We start from the raw sequence: 23802 nt of genomic DNA on the forward strand, positions 1-23802 counted from the left end.
GCAAAAATACGTGCAAAACTTTAAAATATGAGAACTTTGAAGGGAAACATAATAACTCGAGGCATACATTTTTGCAACAATATGCTCTCTCCCCCCACCCCCATTAAAACTAAACTGAATGTACCATTTTTGTCTTGCTGCTTTGGTCAGTGATTTCCAACAGTTTCCAATTATATTCATCAAATAGGCAAAAACATTCCACTGATTTATTTTGCTGATGTTGATCATAGGAAATTGGATCCTGAAATACAGATGGCTGGTTTATTTCCAGGCAGACTATTTAGCTTAAGAAGGTTACACATGAGTATGATTTGAACCTTTAGAGAGTAGCTTTCAAGCCTTTAAGCTATGAATGGTGTCACCTGAAGCTTTCAGCATGCCATTCTCCTGCAGGTTTAGTTTTCTGGTCTACATCTAGATTGCTAGAGTGGATTTGTCCCTTTTGCTTATCCTTCTTGAGATGAATGTCCTGGAGTGTTTATTAGGTTTGCCACGTCTCGGGGTGTCATCTGAAGTTTCAGAGAATTCCTGTGCATCTCTGTTTCTTCATGTGGAAAGGCAAATCTCCACAGTTGACCAGTGCTAGATAGGGAGAAAGTTTGTTTGTTTTTGTTATGTGTATGACATGGCTTTAAAGCCTGGATACTATCTCCACCCATTTCAAGCTGGTGGCCGGGAATAATGAGTTGGTGGAAGTGGTTGTGAAGTGCATTGCAGTTGCTTTCTATCAGCACATCAGAGAAGCAGGAGTGATGGGAGTAGACTTTGGAGAGAATTGGTGGGTGCACGCACTTGGGGCCTATCCTGCTGTTTTGAGCAAAAAAAGAAGTGGAGTGTCACCGTTGTGATAGCTGGATTTTCAATTTGTGTGATCTTTGGGTGGGTCTATTGGCTTGCTGTGAGCCTGCCAGAAACAGCAGTAGCAGTGTAGGGACAAGAAAAGGTTTCCACATGCTGTGGATATTGTTGGGAAGGATACACAGGATCTGAGTCTTCAGGAGAATGGGAGTAAATGATGCAGGTGATGGCACATTTTGCCCTAGGGCCATTCACTCAGAAATTGTGTTCTCCTCTGCCTGGATCTGTATTGCCTTATAAGTTAATTAATGAAATTACCTTGACTATGGGACCGTTTGTTAGTAGGCCCATTCCAATAATCAGCTGGCACAAAGACAGTTCTGTTCCTTTTCCGTCATTGCCTTCCCCAATCCCGGTGACATTGGAAGGTGAGCTCCCGGGATGTCGTCAAGACCTACTCACTGGTGTCAGGTGTTGCCCCTGAAATCCAAGGATATGCTGACTAGCAGCTCTATGGATGGAACAGAGGCTACATACATATTTGTCACTTGTTTCTTCTATTATGTATGTTAGCTTGGGAAGAAGGCTGTTTAAAAGGCAGGCAAAAATAACTTGAAATAAAGAAATACCTGGCATTTAATTTAGTTAATATTGCTAAACATGTTGGACAAAGTCATTTCTTTAAATATAGCTTGTAAGGTCATAGTATTTTGATTGCTAATGAGAGTGCAGCAAATCTCAAACATGGCCTGAAGGTTCAAGTAGGCACCTTTGCTGGCAAATAGGTAATGACTGGAGATAAATAGGCCCTTGGGGTCAAAGTGACCGTGTTGAGTTTAGCTCTAGCAAATATACAGAATGTTTCAAAAATAAGAATTTGTGTTTGTTCTTGTGTTTGGTTTAGTGGTCTAATGCACTGTACTAATCTTGATTAAAGAAAAACTAATATAGGTCAGGTAATGTTGTAAGAAATTCACAGATTATAGAGGTTGTTGGCTGTGAACTGTGGAGGTGATTTTAAAATTCTCCCTGCTGGTGCTACTGAAGTCTCACTTCCTCACTGCAACTGCTCATTCAGTTTTATGTATGTTTAATGTGGGTGTGGTCCTTGAGCATGGAAATTGGTTCTTCAGCTGAAACAAATACAAGGACATGCAAGCATGCATTTCCATAGCTGTGAAACATGAGTAATCACATACTGCTTGTTGGCTTCCTGTGTAGGCATTCATCTAGCTAGTGTTGCTGGGGAAGAACTGAAAAAAAAAGCTCCGCATGCATTCTGCTGATTGCGCTTGCAGCGGTCTGCAGGACTGCAAACGTTGATAACACGGGGCTTCTGATTCTATGGAGTTTGGTAAGCTGGTTCAGCTGAAACACAAGTAAAGTCCTTTTCTGATTCCTCAGCACCATGAAGAGTTCAGGGCTGCAGTGGATGCACATGGAGCTCTCTTTTTCCAGTTGGCCGTCTCCGCAGAGTTACGAAAGGAGTGCCTGCATAGGGCTAAGAAGAGCCATGCTGGATTAGACAAAAGGCCTCTCTTGTCCAACATGCTGCTTTTCACTCAGCCCATTTATTTAGAGAATGTTCAGTACCATATTATTATGGAAGCAGGGTACAAAAGCCTGGAACAGAAATATGAAAAAAGAATATGGCCAGCATCCTCTTCATTTTTTTTATGCTGGCACGATGCAGTCAGTATAATCCTTGGTGGCAAGTTGCTGCAGCTAAGGAGTCATCTTAGGCTTTTGATGTTGCATGCTGAGTTGCACAACTCCACACACAACGGTAAATGCCTATTTATTTATTTATTTATTTATTTATTTATTTATTTATTTATTTATTTATTTATTTATTTATTTATTTATTTTATTTTATTTTATTTTATTTTATTTTATTTTATTTTATTTTATTTCTATCCCGCCTATCTGGTCATACTAGACCACTCTTGCCTAGACTGACTTCTTAACTTGCAGCACTTCACTGCTGAGATTTCTGCCAGTTAAGTCACTCTGGTGGACAATTAGTATGATTCCGGCTATTTGGAGTAAAATTAAAGTTCCCACAGTGGCCAGTCAGATGCTGTCAGGAAACCCAGAGGCAAGTATTCTCTTTGTCATATTCCTGAGCTGCAGGTGTTGAAGACATACCACCTTTGGTATTGGAGGTTGTAGGACTGTGTCATCTGGGTTTAACACTCCTGGTTTAAAGATCCTCAAAGATAAACGAAGTTGGTGTATGGTAAGAACATTTGCTGACTTCTATGTTGTTGAACCTTTTCATATCTGTAGCAGTATCTTTAGCCAAGATAGTTTTAAAGGTTGATTTAATGGATTTACAGTCAAATTGCGACTGAATTGGAATCAAGTTGTATACAATTTGTAATATCCTTACCACAAAGTTTTTGCTGTTAATAAGTGGTTAACAAGCAGAATCCCAAATACAACTTGTATACTTATCCATCTTTTTCTGGATTACTTCCCTCTGCCCCCAAGATAATAATGATTCTGAAAACCTGCTCTGTAGACAGATATGATTAGTATTATCAGTCAGCCCACAAGATTGTGTATTCAAGTAGAAGGCTGGTATTATATTTAGGAGGAGTAAAGTCTTCACACTAAAATGTCAAGACTGACTTTTATTCGGGTCATTGACTGTTTCCAGAAATTCAGTGATACACTGGAATTTTATGAAGAGGGAGAATAATCCACAGGCATTTATATTTGGTTGGAAATGGCAGAATGCAGTACTGAATACAAGCAGAATGCAAGCAGAAAAATATCAGCTTGTTTGTATGTAGTACTAAATAGCATCACTGCTTACTAGAACGATAGTAGGAACAGTATTTTGAAGTTGGAAATGGCTTTCCTGCTATCTGCATTGGTTTAAACTGCAGACTGATTCATGCAGACAAATGTAGTGCTAGTTACCGTATAAGATTTTGTTTTCCAGTTGCTTTCCCTTGAAGTCAGGTTGCCAGGACAGCAGCATTTGGTTTGCTGAAATTTCAGGGACAAAATATGAGCCCGGGAGGCAGGCACTTTTAATGTCACAGAGGGCAAGCAAAGATCAGGAGGGTATTGTTATTGTTATTATTTTGGTTGGGCTTTGTACCTCTGCTGCCAAAGCTTGTGCAACAGGAAGGCTTGTGAGTTGCAAAGTCGCTGCTCCCTTTGTGTCTCTCTCAAATGGCCCAAAAGTATTTTAGTTATGAATGAATAATGATCCTTGGGTGACATCTTGTGATTCCTCCCATGGTTTAGCTGTGTCAGTTGGTTGCAGCAAAAACAGGAAGAGGCTTGGTATACCGCAAAGACTAAAAAGTTTGATTTGACATACACTTTATGGACTGTAGCCTACTTCATCAGATATATGGAATATACTTAGTAAGTAAAGATTTAAGCATATTTGTTCTCATATGTACTTGTCATCTGCTAGTGACTGTTGAACAACTAAATGTGACTGTCAACAATCAATACCTTCCTGCGAACTTCTGTATTTCCATTACATCTTACCTCTGACTCCTGCTGTATGCATAACTGTCTACATACAGAGGTTGTACTCCCAATAAAACTTGTTACTAAAAAAGCATCTTTGCCGTGATATAAAGGGCAAATTTGCATGATGCAACAAGCAAAACACACTCAGCAAAGCAAGCTAGTGCATGCAGCTCAGTAGCTCTTGCTCTCAGCTGGAATGCTTAAACAAACCTCAGTGTTTCATTATTTTGGTTTATCATATTGTCTGACAGATAGCAGTTCCTTCTCTGGCTTGTTCTTTTGGAGGAAACCAGATAAAGAACCTGGGCTTTATTCTTGGCTTCTTTATTTGGTTTGATGGAAGGGAACAAACCAGATTATGGAAACTTTATGTAGGATATGATAAAAAAAAAACTGTGGAGCAAAGCTCCATAGTAGGTTTAACTGGTTTCTGTGGAAAGCAGGAGCAATTGAACAACATACACTGGGCGTTCTGCTTGTCCACAGTAAGCCAGGATCACTCGTTTACTCTACCATTCAAACCAGACATATTGATATATGTCAGTAATGCTGTTATTTCCCCTTCTTTCACTCCCCACTTCCTACTGTGGGGAGTGAAAGAATCCTGTCTCTGCAGCTCCACTCATCAGCAGGACTGGTCGCTCTTATTAGTGCATGTCCACCAACACTCGTCCACAACAGAAGTCAAAGACAAATTCTATGACGATCTGGCAGCTACTATCAAAAAAATCCCTGAGGGAGAGCCAGTGTTCAGTCTTGGAGACTTTAACACTAGAGTTTGTGCTGATCACAATTCTTGGCTCACTTGTCTTGGCTGCTTTGGCATTGGGAAGATAAATGAAAATGGCCAACGCTTGCTGGAGTTGTGCTATTATTATGGTCTTTGTGTTAGCAACACATTCTTTAATACGAAGCTTTGACACAGAGTCTCTTGGAGACATCCAAGATTGAAGCATTGGCATCAGCTCGGTTTGATACTCACTAGACGCTCTAGCCTTCCTAGTATTATGATCACACACAGTTATCAGGGTGCTGATTGTCATACTGATCACTCCCTGGTGTGTAGTATAGTAAAAGTGTGAATAAAGAGATTGTATCATACGAAAAAGGAAGGAAGATCACATATTGACATCAGCAAGACTCTCAATCAGAGAGAAGTCAAGAAATTTGCCCAAGCACTTGAGGAAACTCTTCCAGGCCCGGCTGAACAATGGGAACATTTCAAGAACGGTGTTTATAACACTGCCTTGACCATATTTGGCAAGAAGACCAAAAAGATGCCAGACTGGTTTGAAGCCCATTCGGAGGAGTTGATGCGAGCCATCGAGGAGAAGAGGAGAGCTCTTGCAGCATACAGAGCCTGTCCTAGTGAATACAACTTGCAAGCTCTTCGAGCTGCTTGTAGCCAAGTTCAACAGGCTGCCAGGAGATGTTCCAACCATTATTGGCTTCAACTCTGCTCTCAGATACAGATAGCAGCAGACACAGGTAACATCAAGGGAGTGTACGGTGGTATCAAGCAGGCTTTAGGTCCAATACAGAAGAAATCTGCTCCTTTGAAGTTTGCTAGAGGCGTGATCATCCAGGACTGATCACAGCAGATGGAACGCTGGGTGCAGCACTACTCTGAGCTATATTCCAGAGAGAATGTAGTAACTGAAGAAGCATTAAATAACATTGAGTGCCTGCCTGTCTTGGAAGAGCTGGACAGTGAACCAACCTTAGCAGAAATAAAAAGCGGCCTTGGATTCCCTCGCTTCTGGCAAGGCACCTGGAAGGGATAACATCCATGTTGAAGTGCTGAAATGCTGTAAGGAGATCATCACCACCAAACTGTATGAAGTCTTTTGTCTTTGCTGGAGGGAAGGTGGAGTACCACAGGACATGAAGGATGCAAACATCGTCACATTGTACAAGAACAAAGGAGACAGGGGCGACTGTAATAACTACTGTGGCATCTCTCTTCTTAGCGTTGTAGGGAAGCTGCTTGCCCGTGTTGTGCTGAAGAGGCTCCAGGTGCTTGCAGACAGAGTCTTTCCCGAATCACAGTGTGGATTTCGAGCTAATAGATCCACCACCGACATGGTATTCTCCCTCCGACAGTTGCAGAAGAAATGTAGGGAACAACGACAACCACTCTTTGTGGCCTTCATAGATCTCACAAAGGCCTTTGACTTGGTTAGCAGGGATGGCCTTTTTAAAATACTTCCCAAGATTGGATGTCCACCTCAACTCCTTAACATTGTTAAGTCCTTTCATAGGAAATGAAGGACATGGTAGTTTTGGACAGCTCAACATCAGATCCCTTTGACATCCGAAATGGAGTGAAACAGGGCTGTGTCCTCATGCCAACCCTGTTTGGGATCTTTTTTGCTGTCATGCTGAAGCAGGCCTTTGGAACTGCAACAGAAGGTGTCTATCTCTGGACTAGATCAGATGGAAAGCTCTTTAATCTCTCTAGATTGAGAGCGAAGACCAAATTCCAACTGAAATGCATGCGGGACTTCCTCTTCGCCGATGATGCAGCCATTGTTGCCCACTCTGCTGAGGAGCTGCAACAACCTACGAACTGTTTAAGTAAGGCCTGCCAAGATTTTGGACCAATAATCAGACTGAATTTATTTATTTATTTATTCTATTTCTATCTGGACGGTATGACCACTCTAGGCGGTATGACCACTCTGAAGAAAACAGAAGTCATGGGCCAGGGCATGGACTCACCTCCTTCTATTACAATCTGTACACACGAATTGGAGGTTGTTCATGATTTTGTGTACCTTGGCTCAATGATCTCTGACACATTATCTCTATATGTTGAGCTGGATAAATGCATTGGCAAAGAAACCACCATGTTCTCTAGACTCACAAAGAGAGTATGGTTTAGTAATAAGTTGATGGCATATACCAAGATCCAGGTCTATAGAGCCTGTGTCCTGAGCACACTCCTCTAGTGCAGTGAGTCCTGGATCTTGTGCATGACAGGAGAAGAAGCTGAACACCTTCCATATGTGTTATCTCTGACGGATTATTGGTATCACCTGGCAGGACGAAGTTCCAAACAGAGTAGTCCTAGATCGAGCTGGAATTTTTAGCATGTATACATTACTGAAACAGTGATGTCTGCATTGGCTTGGATATGTCGTGAGAATGGCTGATGGTTGGATTCCAAAAGATCTCCTGTATGGACAATTAGCGAAGACAAAGTGCTCCAGAGGGAGACCACAGCTGCGATACAAGGAGATCTGCAAGCGGGATCTGAAGGCCTTAGGAAGAGACCTCAACAGATGGGGAAAGCTGACATCTGAGCATTCAGCCTGGAGGCAGACGGTGCAGCGTGGCCTCTCCCAATTTGAAGAGACCCTTGTCCAGCAGGCCAAGGCCAAGAGGCAGTCCTGAAACTAGCAAAATCAGGGAGCTAGACGGGGTACAGACTGTATTTGTCTTCAGTGTGGAAGGGGTTGTCACTCTCAAATTGGCCTTCTCAGCCACACTAGATGCTGTTTCAAGACCTCTATTCAGAGCACATTACCATAGTCTCTTGAGACTGAAGGATGCCTACAGGTGGTGTAAAGAAGCACATGATCATAAGTATAGATTTTCTGAATACTCTATAATAGCATGCATTTAATTAGGATTCTGCCATGATCTTGCTTGTTGCAGTTGTCCCAAGTAGCCTCTGTATGATTCCAGGATCCAAGCTGGATACTTGGTCCGTCATCTACTTATCTGCTTGATCCATAAGAAACATTTGGCTCAACAAGTCTGACTGGCTTCCATCAAAGTTATATTTAACAAACAAACATCATAGCCGAACCAACCATAGTTTTAGATAGAAAGTCTACATGTGTCGCTGCCGTTTTGGGAAGCATCTAATTGAACTTTGATGTATCCTCCTTGGTTTACCCTTTGGCACTTAGGCTGTTGTACCAGAACTAGTTTAGAGCTTTGTTCGTCAGAGTCTCATGATTTTTTTAAAGTTTAGCTTAGTATTAGTAGTTTGATAATTACATAGAGTACAGTTTGAATGCTATTAATTTTTAAAAGTAAAATATCACAGCATGTTAGTTGTTAAAGAAAAAGCAATTACAATAACAGTGTTTGCTTCAAAGGTCAAATTCAAATGCCATGACCGGCATTCAAATGAGAAGTTTAGATTGTCAGCTTGAGTGGAGGCCCATAGCACTTCGTTGTCAGAATCAATCTGGAGGATTTGTGGAGTAGGAAAGCATCTTTTCAGGATGGATGTTGAGTTTGCCTGTCTTGCTTCAGAGAGCTTCTTTCATTTGCTTGTCATGGTGCTGTGCTTGAATTCTGATATATGCTGGTGAAAGAGATTAAGGCTTGAGGGTATGATAGGGAGAACAAATGGGTATTTGGGAATAATTTTTCCATTTTGGGGGTGGTTTGAGCAGCTAATAGGTTTGTTGAGAACTTATTTTAAAGCCACTTCTTAAAAATACCTTGAAAGTGATAGCTTTATACTAAGCTGAGTTGTTCAAAAATGATAACAAAGTTCACACTTACCTTTCAGCATGTGCAAAATATATTTTAAAAATCTTTTTTATGCTCTTTTAAAACTACCCTTCAGTTTCTTCTTTTGAAGCAATTTGCTCTTCATCTTTATTCATGTTTAGAAAGAAAATTACATGGCTTTTCATCAAGCATTTGTGTGAAAGCTATTAATTCCGTGTGTTGCCTAACAAGCACACACGAGGGAGAATCCTGCAGCGACTGCTCATTGCAGCAAAGTCACAGAGGTAGGAACCAAATATACTGAGGCTCAGCGAGTAACTGAGAGAATCAGTCTCTTCCCTTGAAAAACCTTGAGTAGCCATATAGTCCTTCCTGCAAAGTAGTTGCATCAGCAGGAAACATTTGAACAGGTGACTGCTAGTTCCTCTCAGCTGTCTGTGCTCTGACTTCTCTTGCTGTTTCAGTCCTGTATCTCACATCAATTCAAAAATTAGATCTTAGCATGTGAGCTATTTCAGTGTAGGATTGTTTTTATGTGGATTGCGTCCTAGATTGTCAACCGTTTACAATTTAGCATGCATGCAGAACAAGGTTATATCTTGGGCTGGCCATTACATTAACTCTCAGTTTTTCCAAAACTAGGAAATCTGATGTTTTTCATTCATAATGCAGCTTTAAATGGTATCCTTTGTTCAAGGAATGCAGTAACTTGGGATAATCCCCAGCAGGTGTATTCCTTTCTGTTATTCTTCAGCTGTGTTTTTGACAGTTTCTCTTGATTTAACACAAATTAAGAAAAGTCAACCCTCTTCAGAAGAATTAGGGACATCCAAATTACTTTTTAATCACTGGTTTTTATTTCTTGTTTACTTAAAGTTTCCTGTAACATGTTCAAAATCAGCTAAAGTAATGCACTTTTAAATGTTCTTCCCTAACAAACACTTATACTTGCATTTGTCTTTTGACAGGGTGTTATACAAAGATTTAGTCACACCTAGAGGTTTGCACATCTCCAGTGCTAGATACCCGTGTTAAGTCAGAAGCAGTCTTTGGAGTTTTGGAACTATGGATTCATCTTTAATTCTGGATCCTATCTTTTAAAGCACATTTTGCAGTTTAGCATATAAAATATCGAGGTGTCGTTGTGGGATCCAACAAACCAACTTCTTTAAACAAAATGACCTTGAAAAAGAGAAATGCATTTTCTTAGAGAAAGGAAAAAAACATTGTTTCAGCCTTGTTTTTGTTTCATTTATATTATGTAAATAACACATATCTTCAGATTTGGAAAAGAGCCTGCATTTCAACAGTTCTCTTAAAGTTTATCTCTAAAGTTTGTGGGACGCAAATGAGTGGGTGCACACTTACTGATTTATTATAAATCTATTTATCACTGTTCAGCCAATGAGGACACTCCACAATGATGCATAAAAACAAAAAGACAAAAACAAACCTTTAAAACGTTTTGAAAGTTTAAATGACTATTAAAAACAAATTGAAGAGACACTTGTATAGCAGGCCGAGGCAAAGAGGCAGTCCCGAAAGCAGCAAAGCCAGGGTGCTGGACAGGGGACAGATTGTCTTTGTCTTCAGTGTGGAAGGGATTCACATTTGACACTGTTCCAAGAACTCCATACAGAGCACGTTACCATAGTCTCTCGAGACTGAAGGATGCCTCCTAAAAACAAATATTGAACATCAGCATTCTTTAAGAACCAAGAGTTTTAAAAACACTTTCACCTACCAAAGCCAAAGACTATATGAAACAACACGGCCCATCGTTGAAAAAGGAGGGAGGAAGAGTGATTTTTCTTGGGCAGATATTCCACACTTACGATCTGCTATGAAGCCCTGTCTTCTGCAATCACCAACTGACTTCTACTGGGTCTGTCATTTGATAGGGATGGCTTTTTCACTGTGAATGAAGCTATGGATCACTTGTTTAAAGAAGGACCATTGTAAGAAAGTGTGCATTACTGAATAACAATATATAAAGATAAAGGTTCCCCTTGACATTGAGTTGTGTCCGACTCTAGGGTGCGGTGCTCATCCCCGTCTCCAAGCCATAGAGCCAGCGTTTGTCTGAAGACAGTTTCCGTGGTGGTCACGTGGCCAGCATGACTAGACACAGAACACCGTGACCTTCCCACCGTGGTGGTCCCTATTTATTTACAGTACTTGAATTTTTAAATGCTCTCGAACTGCTAGGTTGGCAGGAGCTGGGACAAGCGACGGGAGCTCACTCTGTTGTGTGGATTCGATCTTATGACTACTGGTCTTCTGACCTTGCAGCACAGAAGCTTCTGCGGTTTACCCCACAGTGCCACCATGTCCCTATATAACAGAGATGCAAACAACCAGTTTAATGCAACAAAGTCTTAAAAGTCTACACAAAGCAAAAGTTAATGTTGTTTTGAGTAGTTTATACAAATCATCCAAGTTGCATAATCTGCACAGAGTACATAGTTTGTATTAAAAATGATTGAGTAGATATCTCTGGGAAATATTTTGCCCTTCCACAGAGCAATGGCAAAGATGAGAGAAGCAGGAATTTAGATTTTTAGATCGGATACATATGCTTCTCAAAACAGGATGTCGATCATGTGGCTCTGTTAAGCATCATTGCTTGATTGATGCTCAGCATCTTCTGTAGTTATGCAGCTCTTGATTATACACCTCAGTGTATATTTTCCAAATTAGCAGATGGCCTTTGAAAAGCAATTTCAAGTTGTTTGTCTTTAGTGGGTTGATTCTTGGCCTGAAACTTCATTATATGAAGACCAGCATCAAATTATATCAAGTGTATGTCATCAGTGGAAGGCTAGGCATTCAGTATCTTTGAAGAGACATATTCCTTTTGTGGAATCTCAGGACTATTTTAAGTAAGGGACTGTTCTTCGTATTTCCCTTTTCTTTGCAGCCTGTTTTTAAACCCTTTAATTGTTCTCCTCCTTTTTCCTGTTCTCAGTTTAGCATGTTAGGCAACTATTGTTTCATTGTATGAAAGCTACCAGCAATTTTGCGTCTTCATCTCAGATGTTGCTGCTTTATGCTGAATACATTGTTATATTGTATAAAACCACAAACCATCTGACACTTGCTTAAGGTGCTGGGTGCAACTGGTGAGATTATACCTTTTGAACTGCTCCATCATGGTAACGTTTCCTGTGTCCTTTCACTTTAACTGTCTGTGGCCGTTGACTTTTGCCTTAACTCCATGTGGCAGTGCTTGTTGTCACTGTGAGAACAACATTTTAGCTATGCAACAAATAGCCAGGAGGATTAGTATAATTTTATTCTGCATGGTAATGGAGTGTACAAAATAAGAAATGAGCATTTTAGAACAGAAGCAAAGGCTTGAAAAATTCTTCCAGGGGCTATACTATGACATTATCCTGACAGTACAATGACTAGGATAATATTTCAGGCTAGAGGATTCCATTTTTCTCTTCCAAAGGCACAATTGGACAAAATGTATACTAGAAACTGCTTTGCTGAATATATCTATTTTGTAACATTCATATGGTTGCCTGTGGCAAGAAACTGTAGCCAGGCCAGTAACAGGAGATATCCTTGGTTGTGTTGGGAACCTTGAATTGCTAAAGATGAGTGGCATAGGTACATAAGAGCAGATGGGCTTGTACAAATTTGTAGCTAATATCCTTGTAGAAAACCATTGATGAATGAAAAATCATGTGAGTGTCTTTGTGCTGTTTTCTGGCCATCTATAGAACACCCAGGCACACCACAAAGTATACAACCAAGTGTGTGGCTTGATTTGTCTGAACACGCAACAGCCATCCAAAATGATTGCACAGACACGGTACACAATTTTGATATTATGGCGAAGTGGGCTTGTGAATTGTAGTCAGTTGTGTACAGCGCTGCACAGAATATGCAGCCATTGGCTATTACATTTATTTGGGAACCATTCTAGAGGCTGGCAAGTCTGACAACACACTGAGCCTACAAGTAAAGTCAGAATCCCTGTGGAGTAGGCTGGTTTATGCAGGTGTCACCTGGCTCTATTGGGGCAGCCACCACAACTGTGGATGGTATATGGAAAGTGAGGAGGGGAGCTTTCCTACTGCCACAGTGTAGCTCACTGGTTTAGATATCTGGCTATGAAACCAGAGGTTGGGATTTCGATTCCCTACTGTACCTCCTTGACAGGAGCTGCAGTAAATAAGCCACAGAGTCCCTTCCACTCCAGAGTTTTATAATGATGAACATGCTTTCAGTCCTTAGAAGGGGACCTGGAGGTCACATTTCTCTCTAGATTACCCACCAACATTGCCTCTCTCAATGGTAGAATGTAAAAGAGGGTCTCTTGATTACAGTTTCATTAGGATGCTGAAGATTCATTCCTCTTAAGTTCTGGGAGCATGTGTGCCCCATGAATCTCTGACAGTTGCCACCCTTGGTTTGGAGAGAAGAAAACATGTCCTTCTCTTAAAGAAGAATTTACAGCTTCTACCATCCACTCAGGCAGGGAATCAAGGTGCATATCTATGTTGCATTCAGTAGATGTTCCAGCTTAATAAAATTAAGTGGAAGTTCATGTAATGCTAAATCACCTTCCCCTTTACTTTGCTTTTTTGACAGATTTATAACCTTCCACATGTTTCCTCCATATATATATATCTATGTATGTGGCAATGTTGTTTAGTCGTTAAGTCGTGTCCAACTCTTCGTGACCCCATGGACCAAAGCATGCCAGGCCCTCCTGTTTTCCACTGTCTCCTGAAGTTTGGTCAAATTCATGTTGGTAGGTCTGATGACTGTCCAACCATCTTGTCCTCTGCCGTCCCCTTCTCCTCGTGCCATCACACTTTCCCAACATCAGGGTTTTTTTCAGGGAGTCTTCTCATGAGAAGGCCAAAGTATTGGAGCCTCAGCTTCAGAATCTGTCCTTCCAGTGAGCAATCAGGGTCGATTTCTTTCAGAATGGATAGGTTTGTTCTCCTTGCAGTCCAGGGGACTATCAAGAGCCTCCTCTAGCACCACAATTCAAAAGCATCAAATCTTTGGCGGTCAGCCTTTTTTATGGTCCAGCTCTCACTTCCATACATGCCTTGGATTCACATTGAAATCATTCTATCATTTTTGAGATTCTATCCCAGTAGAGCTTTTCCCACTCTTTTGTTGACTATGAGGGCTACTCCATTTCTTCTATGGGATTTTTGCCCACAACAGTAGATATAATTGTCTGAATTGAATTTGCCAATTCTCGTCCATTTTAGTTCACTGACACCCAGGATGTAAATGTTTATTCTTGCCATCTCCTGTTTGACCACATCCAGCTTACCAAGGTACATAGATCTTACATTCCAGGTTCCTATGCAGTATTTTTCTTTGCAGCATTGGACTTTCCTTTCACTTCCAGGCACGTCCACAGCTGAGCATCTTTTCGGCTTTGGCCCAACCACTTTGTTAGCTCTGGAGCTACTTGTCCTTGTCCTCCACTCTTCCTTAGTAGCATGTTGGACATCTTCCAACCTGAGGGGCTCATCTCCTAGCGTCATATCTTTTAGCCTTTTGTTTCTGTTCATGGGGTATTCTTGGCAAAGATCCTGGAGTGGTTTGCCAGTTCCTGCTCCAGGTGGATTGCGTTTAGTCAGAACTCTCCACTATGACCTGTCTGTCTTGGGTGTCCCTGCACAGCATCGCCCATAGCTTCTCTGAATGACTTAAGCCCCTTCACCATGACAAGGCAGCCACCCGTGAAGGGGGTATGTGGCAAACCTAGATGTAAAAGCTGGATATAAAACAACAGAACCCTCTCCAGTTATTTTCTCAATATAAATAGCATGGTGGGGTGGGGAGAGAAAACAATGTAGGGTTTTTAGCTTTGCTGCTTCTGCCTCAACCCAACCCCAGTCTTCCTGGGGATGACAGTCTGAAGGTAGGAGACTGGCTTTGCACTTTTGAGTGTTGAATGATTCTCAGCTAGCTGTAATCACAGAATGACTGAAGGGGATTAAACATGGTGTATTCATATACTGTCAAGTAATGGTATGCTTCATCTGTTACACTCCAGACATGCTTTTTGTGATATGTAAACAAAATTAAGATGCCTAGAAAGTGAACAAGTCACTGTTCCCCAAACTGGCCAGTCATCATCTTGCTGCATTTTCTTCATGACAGTTTTGATTTCCCTGCCTCACAAAGCAAGGGGATCCAGTGTATGATTCTGACATGGGAGTGCCCTTTTTGCCTAGTCTCTGACTTGTTTCAGTTTCATTTCAGTTAAGTCATATACTGTATGATGGTAAGTAGTAATGATATTGTTGAAGTGGATGCCTAAGGGTGGCGAGAGAGAGAGAGAGAGAGAGAGAGAGAGAGAGAGAGAGAGAGAGAGTTCTTAGGTGTCAAGGGTGCCTTATCGTGTTCTGCTTAATGGCCTTTTTGGCTCTTGGTCACAGTGACAGAAAGTTAACACAACACTGTAGATCTCATTTAGTATAGTGATATGATTGCAAAGGAACACTTTCCCCCTAGTTATTTCCTTGGCTGGAGACCCAGGCGTCTTCATAGTGTTATATCATATAAGGAATTATATTTTTCTTTTGATGGGAGAATATAAAATTTGAAGACTGAAAATACTAAGAGCTCAAGTTTGCAGTTTGGAAATAAGTGTGCCAAATGAAGAGGGATAAATCAATAGTATGCATTTTTTTTTAAAAAAAATATCCTGGACTTCAGAACCCATCATCTTCCATTCTGGGAGTTCATTCTGACTGACGGATGCCTAAATTTGGCTCATCTGGGAGAAAAACCTCAACTGGAAGGATTAGCTAGGCCTAGCTCCACCTCGCTTCCTGTTCCGAAAGAAAATTCCCAGCTCCCACTGGGTCAGGAAATGGAAGCTTCGGCAAAGCTAGGCCTCGGTAAGCCTCAAAACCTTACAAGTGGGACCTTTCTCTCAGGTGTTTGTCAAGTAGAACTCCCAGAATGGAGAATTATTGGATTTGTAGTCCAAGATATCAAAAAAGCTCATCACTGCTCAGAACTGCAGATGGACTGCGCATGTATGTGGAACACCTGCGTGAAGATGTGATTCCTACAGCTTGTACCAGTCTCCTCAATTTGGTGGTAATTATCAGAGGTTAATTTTAAAATGTTATGATTAAGGTTAACCACACATCGTTTTAGATTAACCTGATTTCTAGATTAACCTTCAGAAGTTAACCTTATGTCATTTCAATTCTAAAAGAATGTCACTGGATACTGGTTTGTTTTTAGCCCTAAATCAAGGTGCGGCCATGTACCTTGAAAGTCCTAAAATGGAATTGGACTGAAATACCTGAAAGAACATTTGTTCATATACCAACTTTTATTAGAGGTTAATTGTTTAGTTGCAAAGGAAGAGTGGGTGTTTATGTCTTCAGGAGAACTTTGAATGATGTATTATTGAGCAAACTGGACAGGCAAGGATTTAAATATAAAACAATTTGTTATTTTTTTTTTAAGGTGACGACCCTCGTAAATACGAGCAACAAGGGACCATCTGGTAAAAAGAAAGGTCGGTCTAAGAAGGCCCATGTGCTGGCTGCTTCAGTAGAACAGGCGACTCAGAACTTTTTGGAAAAAGGAGAGCAGATTGCAAAGGAGAGCCAGGATCTGAAAGAGGAGCTGGTCGCTGCTGTGGAGGATGTGCGCAAACAAGGTGTGTATTAGTGAACAACAACAGTATTTATGATAAAAACACAAATAGTGGTGTCTCCTGCATAATGAGAAGTCCATTGGCAATGTTGGTATCTGCCAGTACACAAGTGTGTAATGGTGCCATTCAAAATTGCTTTAGGTGGCACTATCTCTTCAGAGTTGAGCTTTCCATGAACATTCTACAGTTTCAGAGGCTTTTTGTGAAGGTACTATTTGAAATGGCAGTTGTTTCCTGTGACTATTCTTTAGAAATGGCTATGCATCCTGGGAGAGGGCTTAATTAATTATATAGTGGCTAGAATACTATTGGCTATTATGTATATATAAGTGGCTATTGGCTATTATGTATTATATATAAGTGAAATTAATTAGGTCATGGTGGTATGTAATTTACAAAGTCATGGTTTGCATTCCTAGTTGCCCGTGGAATGCCGAGCACATAACCAGGGAGGTGACTAGCACATTGTTAATTATCAGCAGTTTTACTGCCACAGCTTGTGTGATTTTACTCATGTATATGTAGTTTGCAATAGGATTCTGACTGAAGCTTTTTTTTATTAATTATCACTCAAGAAGCATAAGATATCTATTATGTTCTTTGTACAGTCTTAAGTAGAGATGGCATGAACCTCGTTTTGGACATGTGTGCCAGTTTGTTGCCACATGTTCCCTCCACCCATTTGGTCCCCCTACATACCAGCAGGTGCACACTGCTCTTTCCCTCCTCTTCACATGATGGTTCAGTTGCCACAGGAGCAAATGCTTCTCTCCTCCGCTTCCCCTGCCTCCCCTGGCAGCTGCCCACTCAAAGAAAGTGCTGCAGCAATCCCCATCTCACCTCCTTGTCTATGTGTTCAGCTGAGGTTTGCGCCCATCTCTAGTCTTCAATCATTTATTTCCTGCTTCTTAAGCAGATAGGAAAACAAAAACAGAACAATTGTATAATTTTCTACTGAACCCTCTATTTTCAGCTGGCTTTATAAGACCATATAGGCAAATGGGATTAGCTGTCTGTTGCTATGTTGTCATTGCAATGGTGTTATTTTCTACAAATTGTGTAGTATGACACAGTTAAGGAGAAGGGGATCCCAGTACTAGTTATTTAGTACAGACAATTATTGTGAAAAGTAATCAGAGAAGTATCATTTTTTTCCTGGTGCTGACAGAGGAAATTTTTTTATTAACAGTCAGATCCAAATGCAAAGATGCCCCAGATACAGTGGGTTTGGAATGGACAGGAATCTTTTATGCCAGCTCAACTGTGCTTATGCTGGCAAAACTTCTGTATGCTAGCTGATCTCAGTTTTGCCAGTGTGGCTGGATCTGCCAGCACACCTGCTGTGCTGGCTGAAATCAGGTAGGAGAACAGCTGAAAGGAGGTGGGGAAGGTGTGGGGGAAACAGGAGGAGATAGATGAGTTACAGCCGATCCAAACGCTTCTCAGCCCAAACTCACAGCCACTATGCCAGCACAAAGTTAGGTGTGAGTATTTCATAGCATTCCTAGGTTGGGAGAGAGTTGGATTCAGAATAGGCTCTGATGGCCTTGTGTCCCCCCCAGCCAGCCCTCAACCATCTTGGCTAGTTAGGATTGCACTCTAAATAGGTGGATTGCAGGACAAAAAAGGGTATTTCCTTATTCAGCCTACTTTGTCCATATCCTTTTATCCATTTTTGTTTGTGGGATGCCATTTGTATGTTGCTTGGAAGTTAATCGCTCTGCGGTCCATTTCTTAGAAAGATGAATGAGATTATATGTCAGTATGAGCTTACATGTCAGAGGGACTGTCCTCATTTGGATTTCGAATAAGGCACAGCAAGTCTCTGGTTCTCTTTGTTCTTCTAATACTGTCACCAAAAAAATCAGAAGTATCCACTTCTTTTGTAGATTAATGATGATGCCAGGGGAAAAAAATGACATCCAGAACTAGCTGTGCATCTTGTTGTATCATCTAAACTTGGACAAATTCTATTTGTTCAATGCGTGTGTAATCCGTCTCCTTGTGTGCAAGGTGTGAGAGGCCCAAGAGAGAAGGCAGAATTCTCCAATGATTGAAAAATCTCCCTCTGCCTGTAGAGTCATCTTGCAGGGCAGTGTTTTGGTATTTAAAGAGGTCTTCCATCCCAGTGCACCCATGTGATAACACTGGTTGGGGCTGTGTTGGGCAAATTGTAGAGTACAAGTGGGAACTCTTTAATTACTGAAAATCTCCTTTGGCTGGTGATATAATCACCTATATACAGATGTAACGTATGCAAAAGGATTTTCATCGTTATCCATTGGTGCTGATCAATTCTGTATTTCTTTATTTTTCTGAGAAAGCATGGTGAATAAGAGAGTCAGAAAACCTGCAATTAGTGGTCTTAATAAAATATCTATAATCTTTTATACCTGGAAAAACTGTGAATACCCTTTTATTGGTTATACTCATAAAACTAATAAAAATTAAGAGCAGGAAAAAGTATTGTTACAAAGAATATATGTGCCCTCTGAGCCTGCCCATTGTTCCAAAGAGTCTTATACTGTATAGACGTGTGGATTTCAAATGCTCTTATGTATATAAGACAAGACCAGCATCTGGCTGTCCTGCCGAGAGAACTCGCCTATTCCACATGGGATTCATGCTAGTCTATGTGGGTACTGATGATAAATAGTAAAATATTTGCTCACTGCATTTCGTCTTTCTTAATGGTCATGCTCATAATGAAATAGACTAGATGCTGGCCACTTTTATCCCATAGGAGTTTCGAGGGAGTAAACAGACAATATAACACCATGCATAGGTCTTCCTCTTTTGATTTCTAGCCCTCTGCCATAGATGATTATGATGACTTGGACTCTTATTATCTCCAGCTGACTTATTATTCTCCTGGTGAACTCAGAGTTTCTGATGCTCATGCATTGGGTACTGCTATGCTGTTCCTTATTAAATTTACTCTCATTAGCTCTGAATTAATTAATATCCTCACTGATTCTTGCATTTCAGCTCTTGCATTCTAGACCGCGGGCAAGGGATTCTTGACCAATGACTAAAGAAGTGTATGTTTACTCCTATTACAAAACGTATTCTAACAATTTAGAATATGAGACATATTTGGTATTATCTACTACTTAATGCCAAGTAGGAATGCTTCAGTGTGTTTAGCTCCTAGCCCTGGAAGAAGGAGAATAATTACATGCCATCAGATTGGCTGTGACTTAGATCAACACTTTTCAGGGCTTTCTAGGTATAGAATACTCAGAAATCCTCTATGATCCCTTTCTTTTGGGGCACCTTGGAACTGTGCTGCTTCCCCAAGGCTATATTGGCAAGTTCTTCTCCTGGCTTTGCATCCAGATACCTAACTTCCTGAGCTATTCAGTCCTATTCAGGCATTCAGTCTGAAAATGTATGACACTCAAAGAGTGGTTGGCATGCCTTGCACGTCCTTATCCCACCTGGAAGCCCTGAAGACCTCTGCATGTTCAGCGCTAAGGTCCGCATAACTATTTGTAAGCATGTTTGGCTGATTTCTTGTGCTCCCTTTCTTACCAGGGCTGTGTGTTCAGCTAAATGAGCATATGCAGACCTTCATTCTGAATACATGAACATGGATGATTTCTAGGTAGAGACTGGGTGGAAGGTGCTTACCTCCATACTTACATCCTTATACTCTATTTATTTTGACATGGTTTCAGGCTAAACACCTGAAAAGTGTCCATGTGACTTTCAGCTCTTATAACTTTGCTTTCAAATACAATGGAGTAAAGTTTTTAACCTTTCAGCTGATTTTTTGCCACAAATATTCTTCTACTCTCTTTAGACCCCCCCCCAAATTGTTTTAGAACTTGCTATGAGATATGTACAGCAGGTTGCAAATGAGTTTTCATGACAAACATGTTACATTGATTGACTTTGATTACAGATGTCTTCTCTTGTGGCAGGAACATTATGCGCTTGCCAAGTTCCCACCATTGGGAGTCCCATTAGCTAAAGTTATCATCTGCCAAGACTCAAGGGGGAGAGCAGACATGGCATAGTTGCTGGGGGGAGGGGAAGGAAGACAAAAAACGTCTCTTTCTCTCCCCATATAATTCACATAGCAGAATATCCTACTATGAGAATATCCTAGAATTTACTGAGGAGAGAGGACAAACAAGATGTAGGCTTTTACTTCTTGGTATGTTTTTACTCCTGTTTTAGATGAGAGCTCCCTTACTGGTTGTTGTGGGTTTTTTGGGCTCTTTGGCCGTGTTCTGAAGGTTGTTCTTCCTGACGTTTCACCAGTCTCTGTGGCCGGCATCTTCAGAGGACTTGAGTGGGAACTCAGTCTGTGCTCTGGTGGTGTTTGTTGGATAGTGTTGCTGTTGCTGCTGTCATCATTACCACCACCTTAGTTTCAACTATTTTTCTTAAGATTAATGATTGGATTTGGTGCTCGTATGCTTCTGTTAACCTAACCTGTAAAGCCTTTTCATTAGTTGCATCCCACTGAGTAGGATGGCTAGATCAGTTGAATCAATGGGAGTTGTATCAGTTGAACCCATTCATTCAGTTGGTCTACTCCTATTTGAACTACAGGCTAACCAGTTAGTTCTGTAGGATTCACACCAGGAGAAGCAAGCGTTTTTCTCTGTTGTCTTCTGGTCTGATTGTTTCCTCAGTACTGTGTCCAGTTTAGTTCTCCCCTGTTTTGACAAAGAGGTCATTCCTATGCATGCATTAAGCTTGAAAGTAGTTAAGGTCCCAAGGCTGCAGGGGTGAGGTCATGCATGTAAACCTCACCCCTCTATTCCACACAGCGCAAAGGATATCCAACAGAACTTGATGTGCACAGCATGGAGGTCTGGGGTGGTCCTGAAAGTAACTTCAGCTTAACACATTTAAAGCTTTCTTTGGTTGGCTTCCCTTCAGTGAAAAACTGGAATTATATACCAAAAAAAGGGTGACAGGAATGGTGGTCTGGAAATCAAACTCTTTGAAGAATGTATTGGCGAAGGCTTTCACGGCCGGGATCTAATGGTTGTTGTGGGTTTTTCGGGCTCTTTGGCCGTGTTCTGAAGGTTGTTCTTCCTAAGGTTTTGCCAGTCTCTGTGGCCGGCATCTTCAGAGGACAGCTCTCTGAAGAATGGTTAAAATAATAATTGTTACATACAGCACTGATGTTACCTGTCTGTCATGGGTTTGGAGGGAAAGTTCCATCCTATGGGGAGTGGAAGGCGGGACATCAGGAGGAGGGGCTGTACTGTATATATATGTGATGCCTGTGTGGTGGAAGAGAGACACTGGGATGTGACGAAGCAGCAGCTGGGAAGAAGGAGCTGGTGTGGGAGTCTGTGTGTCAGACAGGGTACTACTGTGTGTCAGAGTACCAACCTGATAGGTTCAGGTGTCTGTATGGTTAGCCAGAACTGATAGGTTCAGGGTCTGTGCTTCAAGTTAAGGGTTCTGTGTGAACCAAACTGTATGCATGTATGAATGAGAATAAGCCACGTTACTATATGTTATACACCTGATCATTTTATTTTGCCTGTGTGTGTATTTAAATAAACCTTATTCTTTTTATTGTTTAAAAAATCCATCCCTGGTCTGTGTGACTTCTTACAGGGAATGGTTGGTGGCAGCTTAGTTAATGTGTGGCAGATCCCAGTAGGTCTGGGTTTGTCACATTGATTGGTGGCAGCGGTGGGATACGACTGGTCCAGTTGTCCAGTGGTCCAGCAAAGCCTTGGCAAGTGTGCCCAGAGCAAGGGGGGTCTAGTCAGGGACAGTCTGAGGCGCGTAGGTAATCTTCTAGGTGTACCTCACGGGGAGGTGCGCTAGTAGAAGAACGTGCCAACTGGGGAGACTTAGATTAAGGTGCTCTGAGGTAGCCTGGTTTTGGCGGGAAAAAAGCTGAGGCAAAACTGCGTAGTAACAGTGATCTAGCTTGCCAGCTGAGAGGCCCAGCAGAGGGGGGTAGGCCCTGACTCGCTACTGTTGCAAGTTAGTGCTGAAGAACAGCAACAATCTCTAGGGAAAGCTGGTTCTGAGGCAAGAAGGAAAAAAGTGGTCGTTTTATTTTGAGGCTTGACTTTTTAAAGCAGCCTGTTCTGAGGGGGGATTATGCCCTTGACTCGAAGCCAGATAGCAGAAATGAGTGAAGTGAAAGACCCCCAGATTGACCAAGGTTCTGAGGATGAATTTGGCTCAGTGCAGGGTGACAGCACAGGAGAGCAGAACCCAGAACTCAGAAAAATGCTCCTAGCCCAACAGCATGAACTGAGGGTGAGGGAAATGGAAATCAGAAGAAAAGAAAGAGCTGAAATCAGTCAGGCAGAGGCAGATGCCAAGAAAAGGGGAATGGACATGAGGATCAAACAGATGGAACTGAAACTCCAAATTAGAATGGTACAATTAGAATTGAAGTTCCTAAATAAGTTTATTAACAATTTATCAGTGGAAGAAATGTCAAAGAAAGAAAAGTATGAGGCTCAGGCCAGACAAAGTGAGCAAGATCTTGAAAAATATAATCAGCAAAAAGACATTAAATTAAAAGAAATCAGAGATAAGACGGAAGAAAAAGTAAAAGAGATAAAAGCTAGGGCTGAGGAAGAAATTTTACAGATCAGGGCTGAGTTTGAGGCCAAGCAAAAGGAGCTGGATTTGAGAATAAAAGGGAAAAGCCAGCAAGGGGGAGGGGCCCATGGTGAAGGGAAGCCCTCAGACATGAAACTAAGACCTCAGATTTTGGAGGGAAAACCAAAACAAGATGAGAGAGAATCAAAATACACCAGAAAATGTTATTTCTGTCAGGGAAAGGGTCATCTAATCTCAGAGTGTGAGAAATTAAAGCAGCTAAAAGGAATGGTGCCTCAGGATTCTAGTGGAACCAAGCCAAAAGCTGTGTTCTGTGTCCAGAAAGAGCAAGGCTCAGTGTCACTGAGGGAGCCTGTTGCCATGGCTACTCAGTCTGGAACAGCTACCTCTGCTGATCAGGCTGAGGAAAATGGTCCTCTTGTGGAGGTAAAGCGCTGCTTGCTGGTGAAAACAGATTCTCAGTTGTTTGAGACAGCCGGGGTGGACGTAGGAATACTTGACCGTCAGTATAGGGGGCTGCGGGACACTTGTTCCCAGGTAACCCTGTGCCATCCAGATATTATTCCTGGGGAGTTTATAATCCCAAATGAGAGCATGAAGGTGGCAGGGATTGAGGGGCAGGTAATCTCTCTGCCAGTAGCAGAGGTACCTGTCAACTTTCAAGGCTGGAGGGGAGTTTGGCGGCTAGCGATTTCATCGACTCTGCCAGCAGCCGTGCTCGTGGGAAATGACCTGGCTGAACATGTGAAACGGGTGCTAGTGATTACACGCTCACAAGCCACCACAGGGACAGTTCAGGGGGGTAA

The 23802-nt window shown here is 41.6% G+C and overlaps 1 protein-coding gene across 5 annotated transcripts in view; it reads left to right on the top strand.

The window, feature by feature from the left end:
* Positions 1-23802, top strand: part of CTNNA2 (catenin alpha 2) — a 578592-nt gene that overhangs the window by 97803 nt on the left and 456987 nt on the right. For all 5 annotated transcript variants that reach the window (XM_078394460.1, XM_073002097.2, XM_073002098.2 and 2 more), the window contains exon 3: positions 16243-16438. In XM_078394460.1, the coding sequence (XP_078250586.1) occupies positions 16243-16438 (196 nt within the window). The remainder of the gene's footprint in view (positions 1-16242; positions 16439-23802) is intronic.

Source organism: Pogona vitticeps, chromosome 5 (assembly GCF_051106095.1).
Source record: "Pogona vitticeps strain Pit_001003342236 chromosome 5, PviZW2.1, whole genome shotgun sequence".
Lineage (NCBI taxonomy): Eukaryota > Metazoa > Chordata > Lepidosauria > Squamata > Agamidae > Pogona > Pogona vitticeps.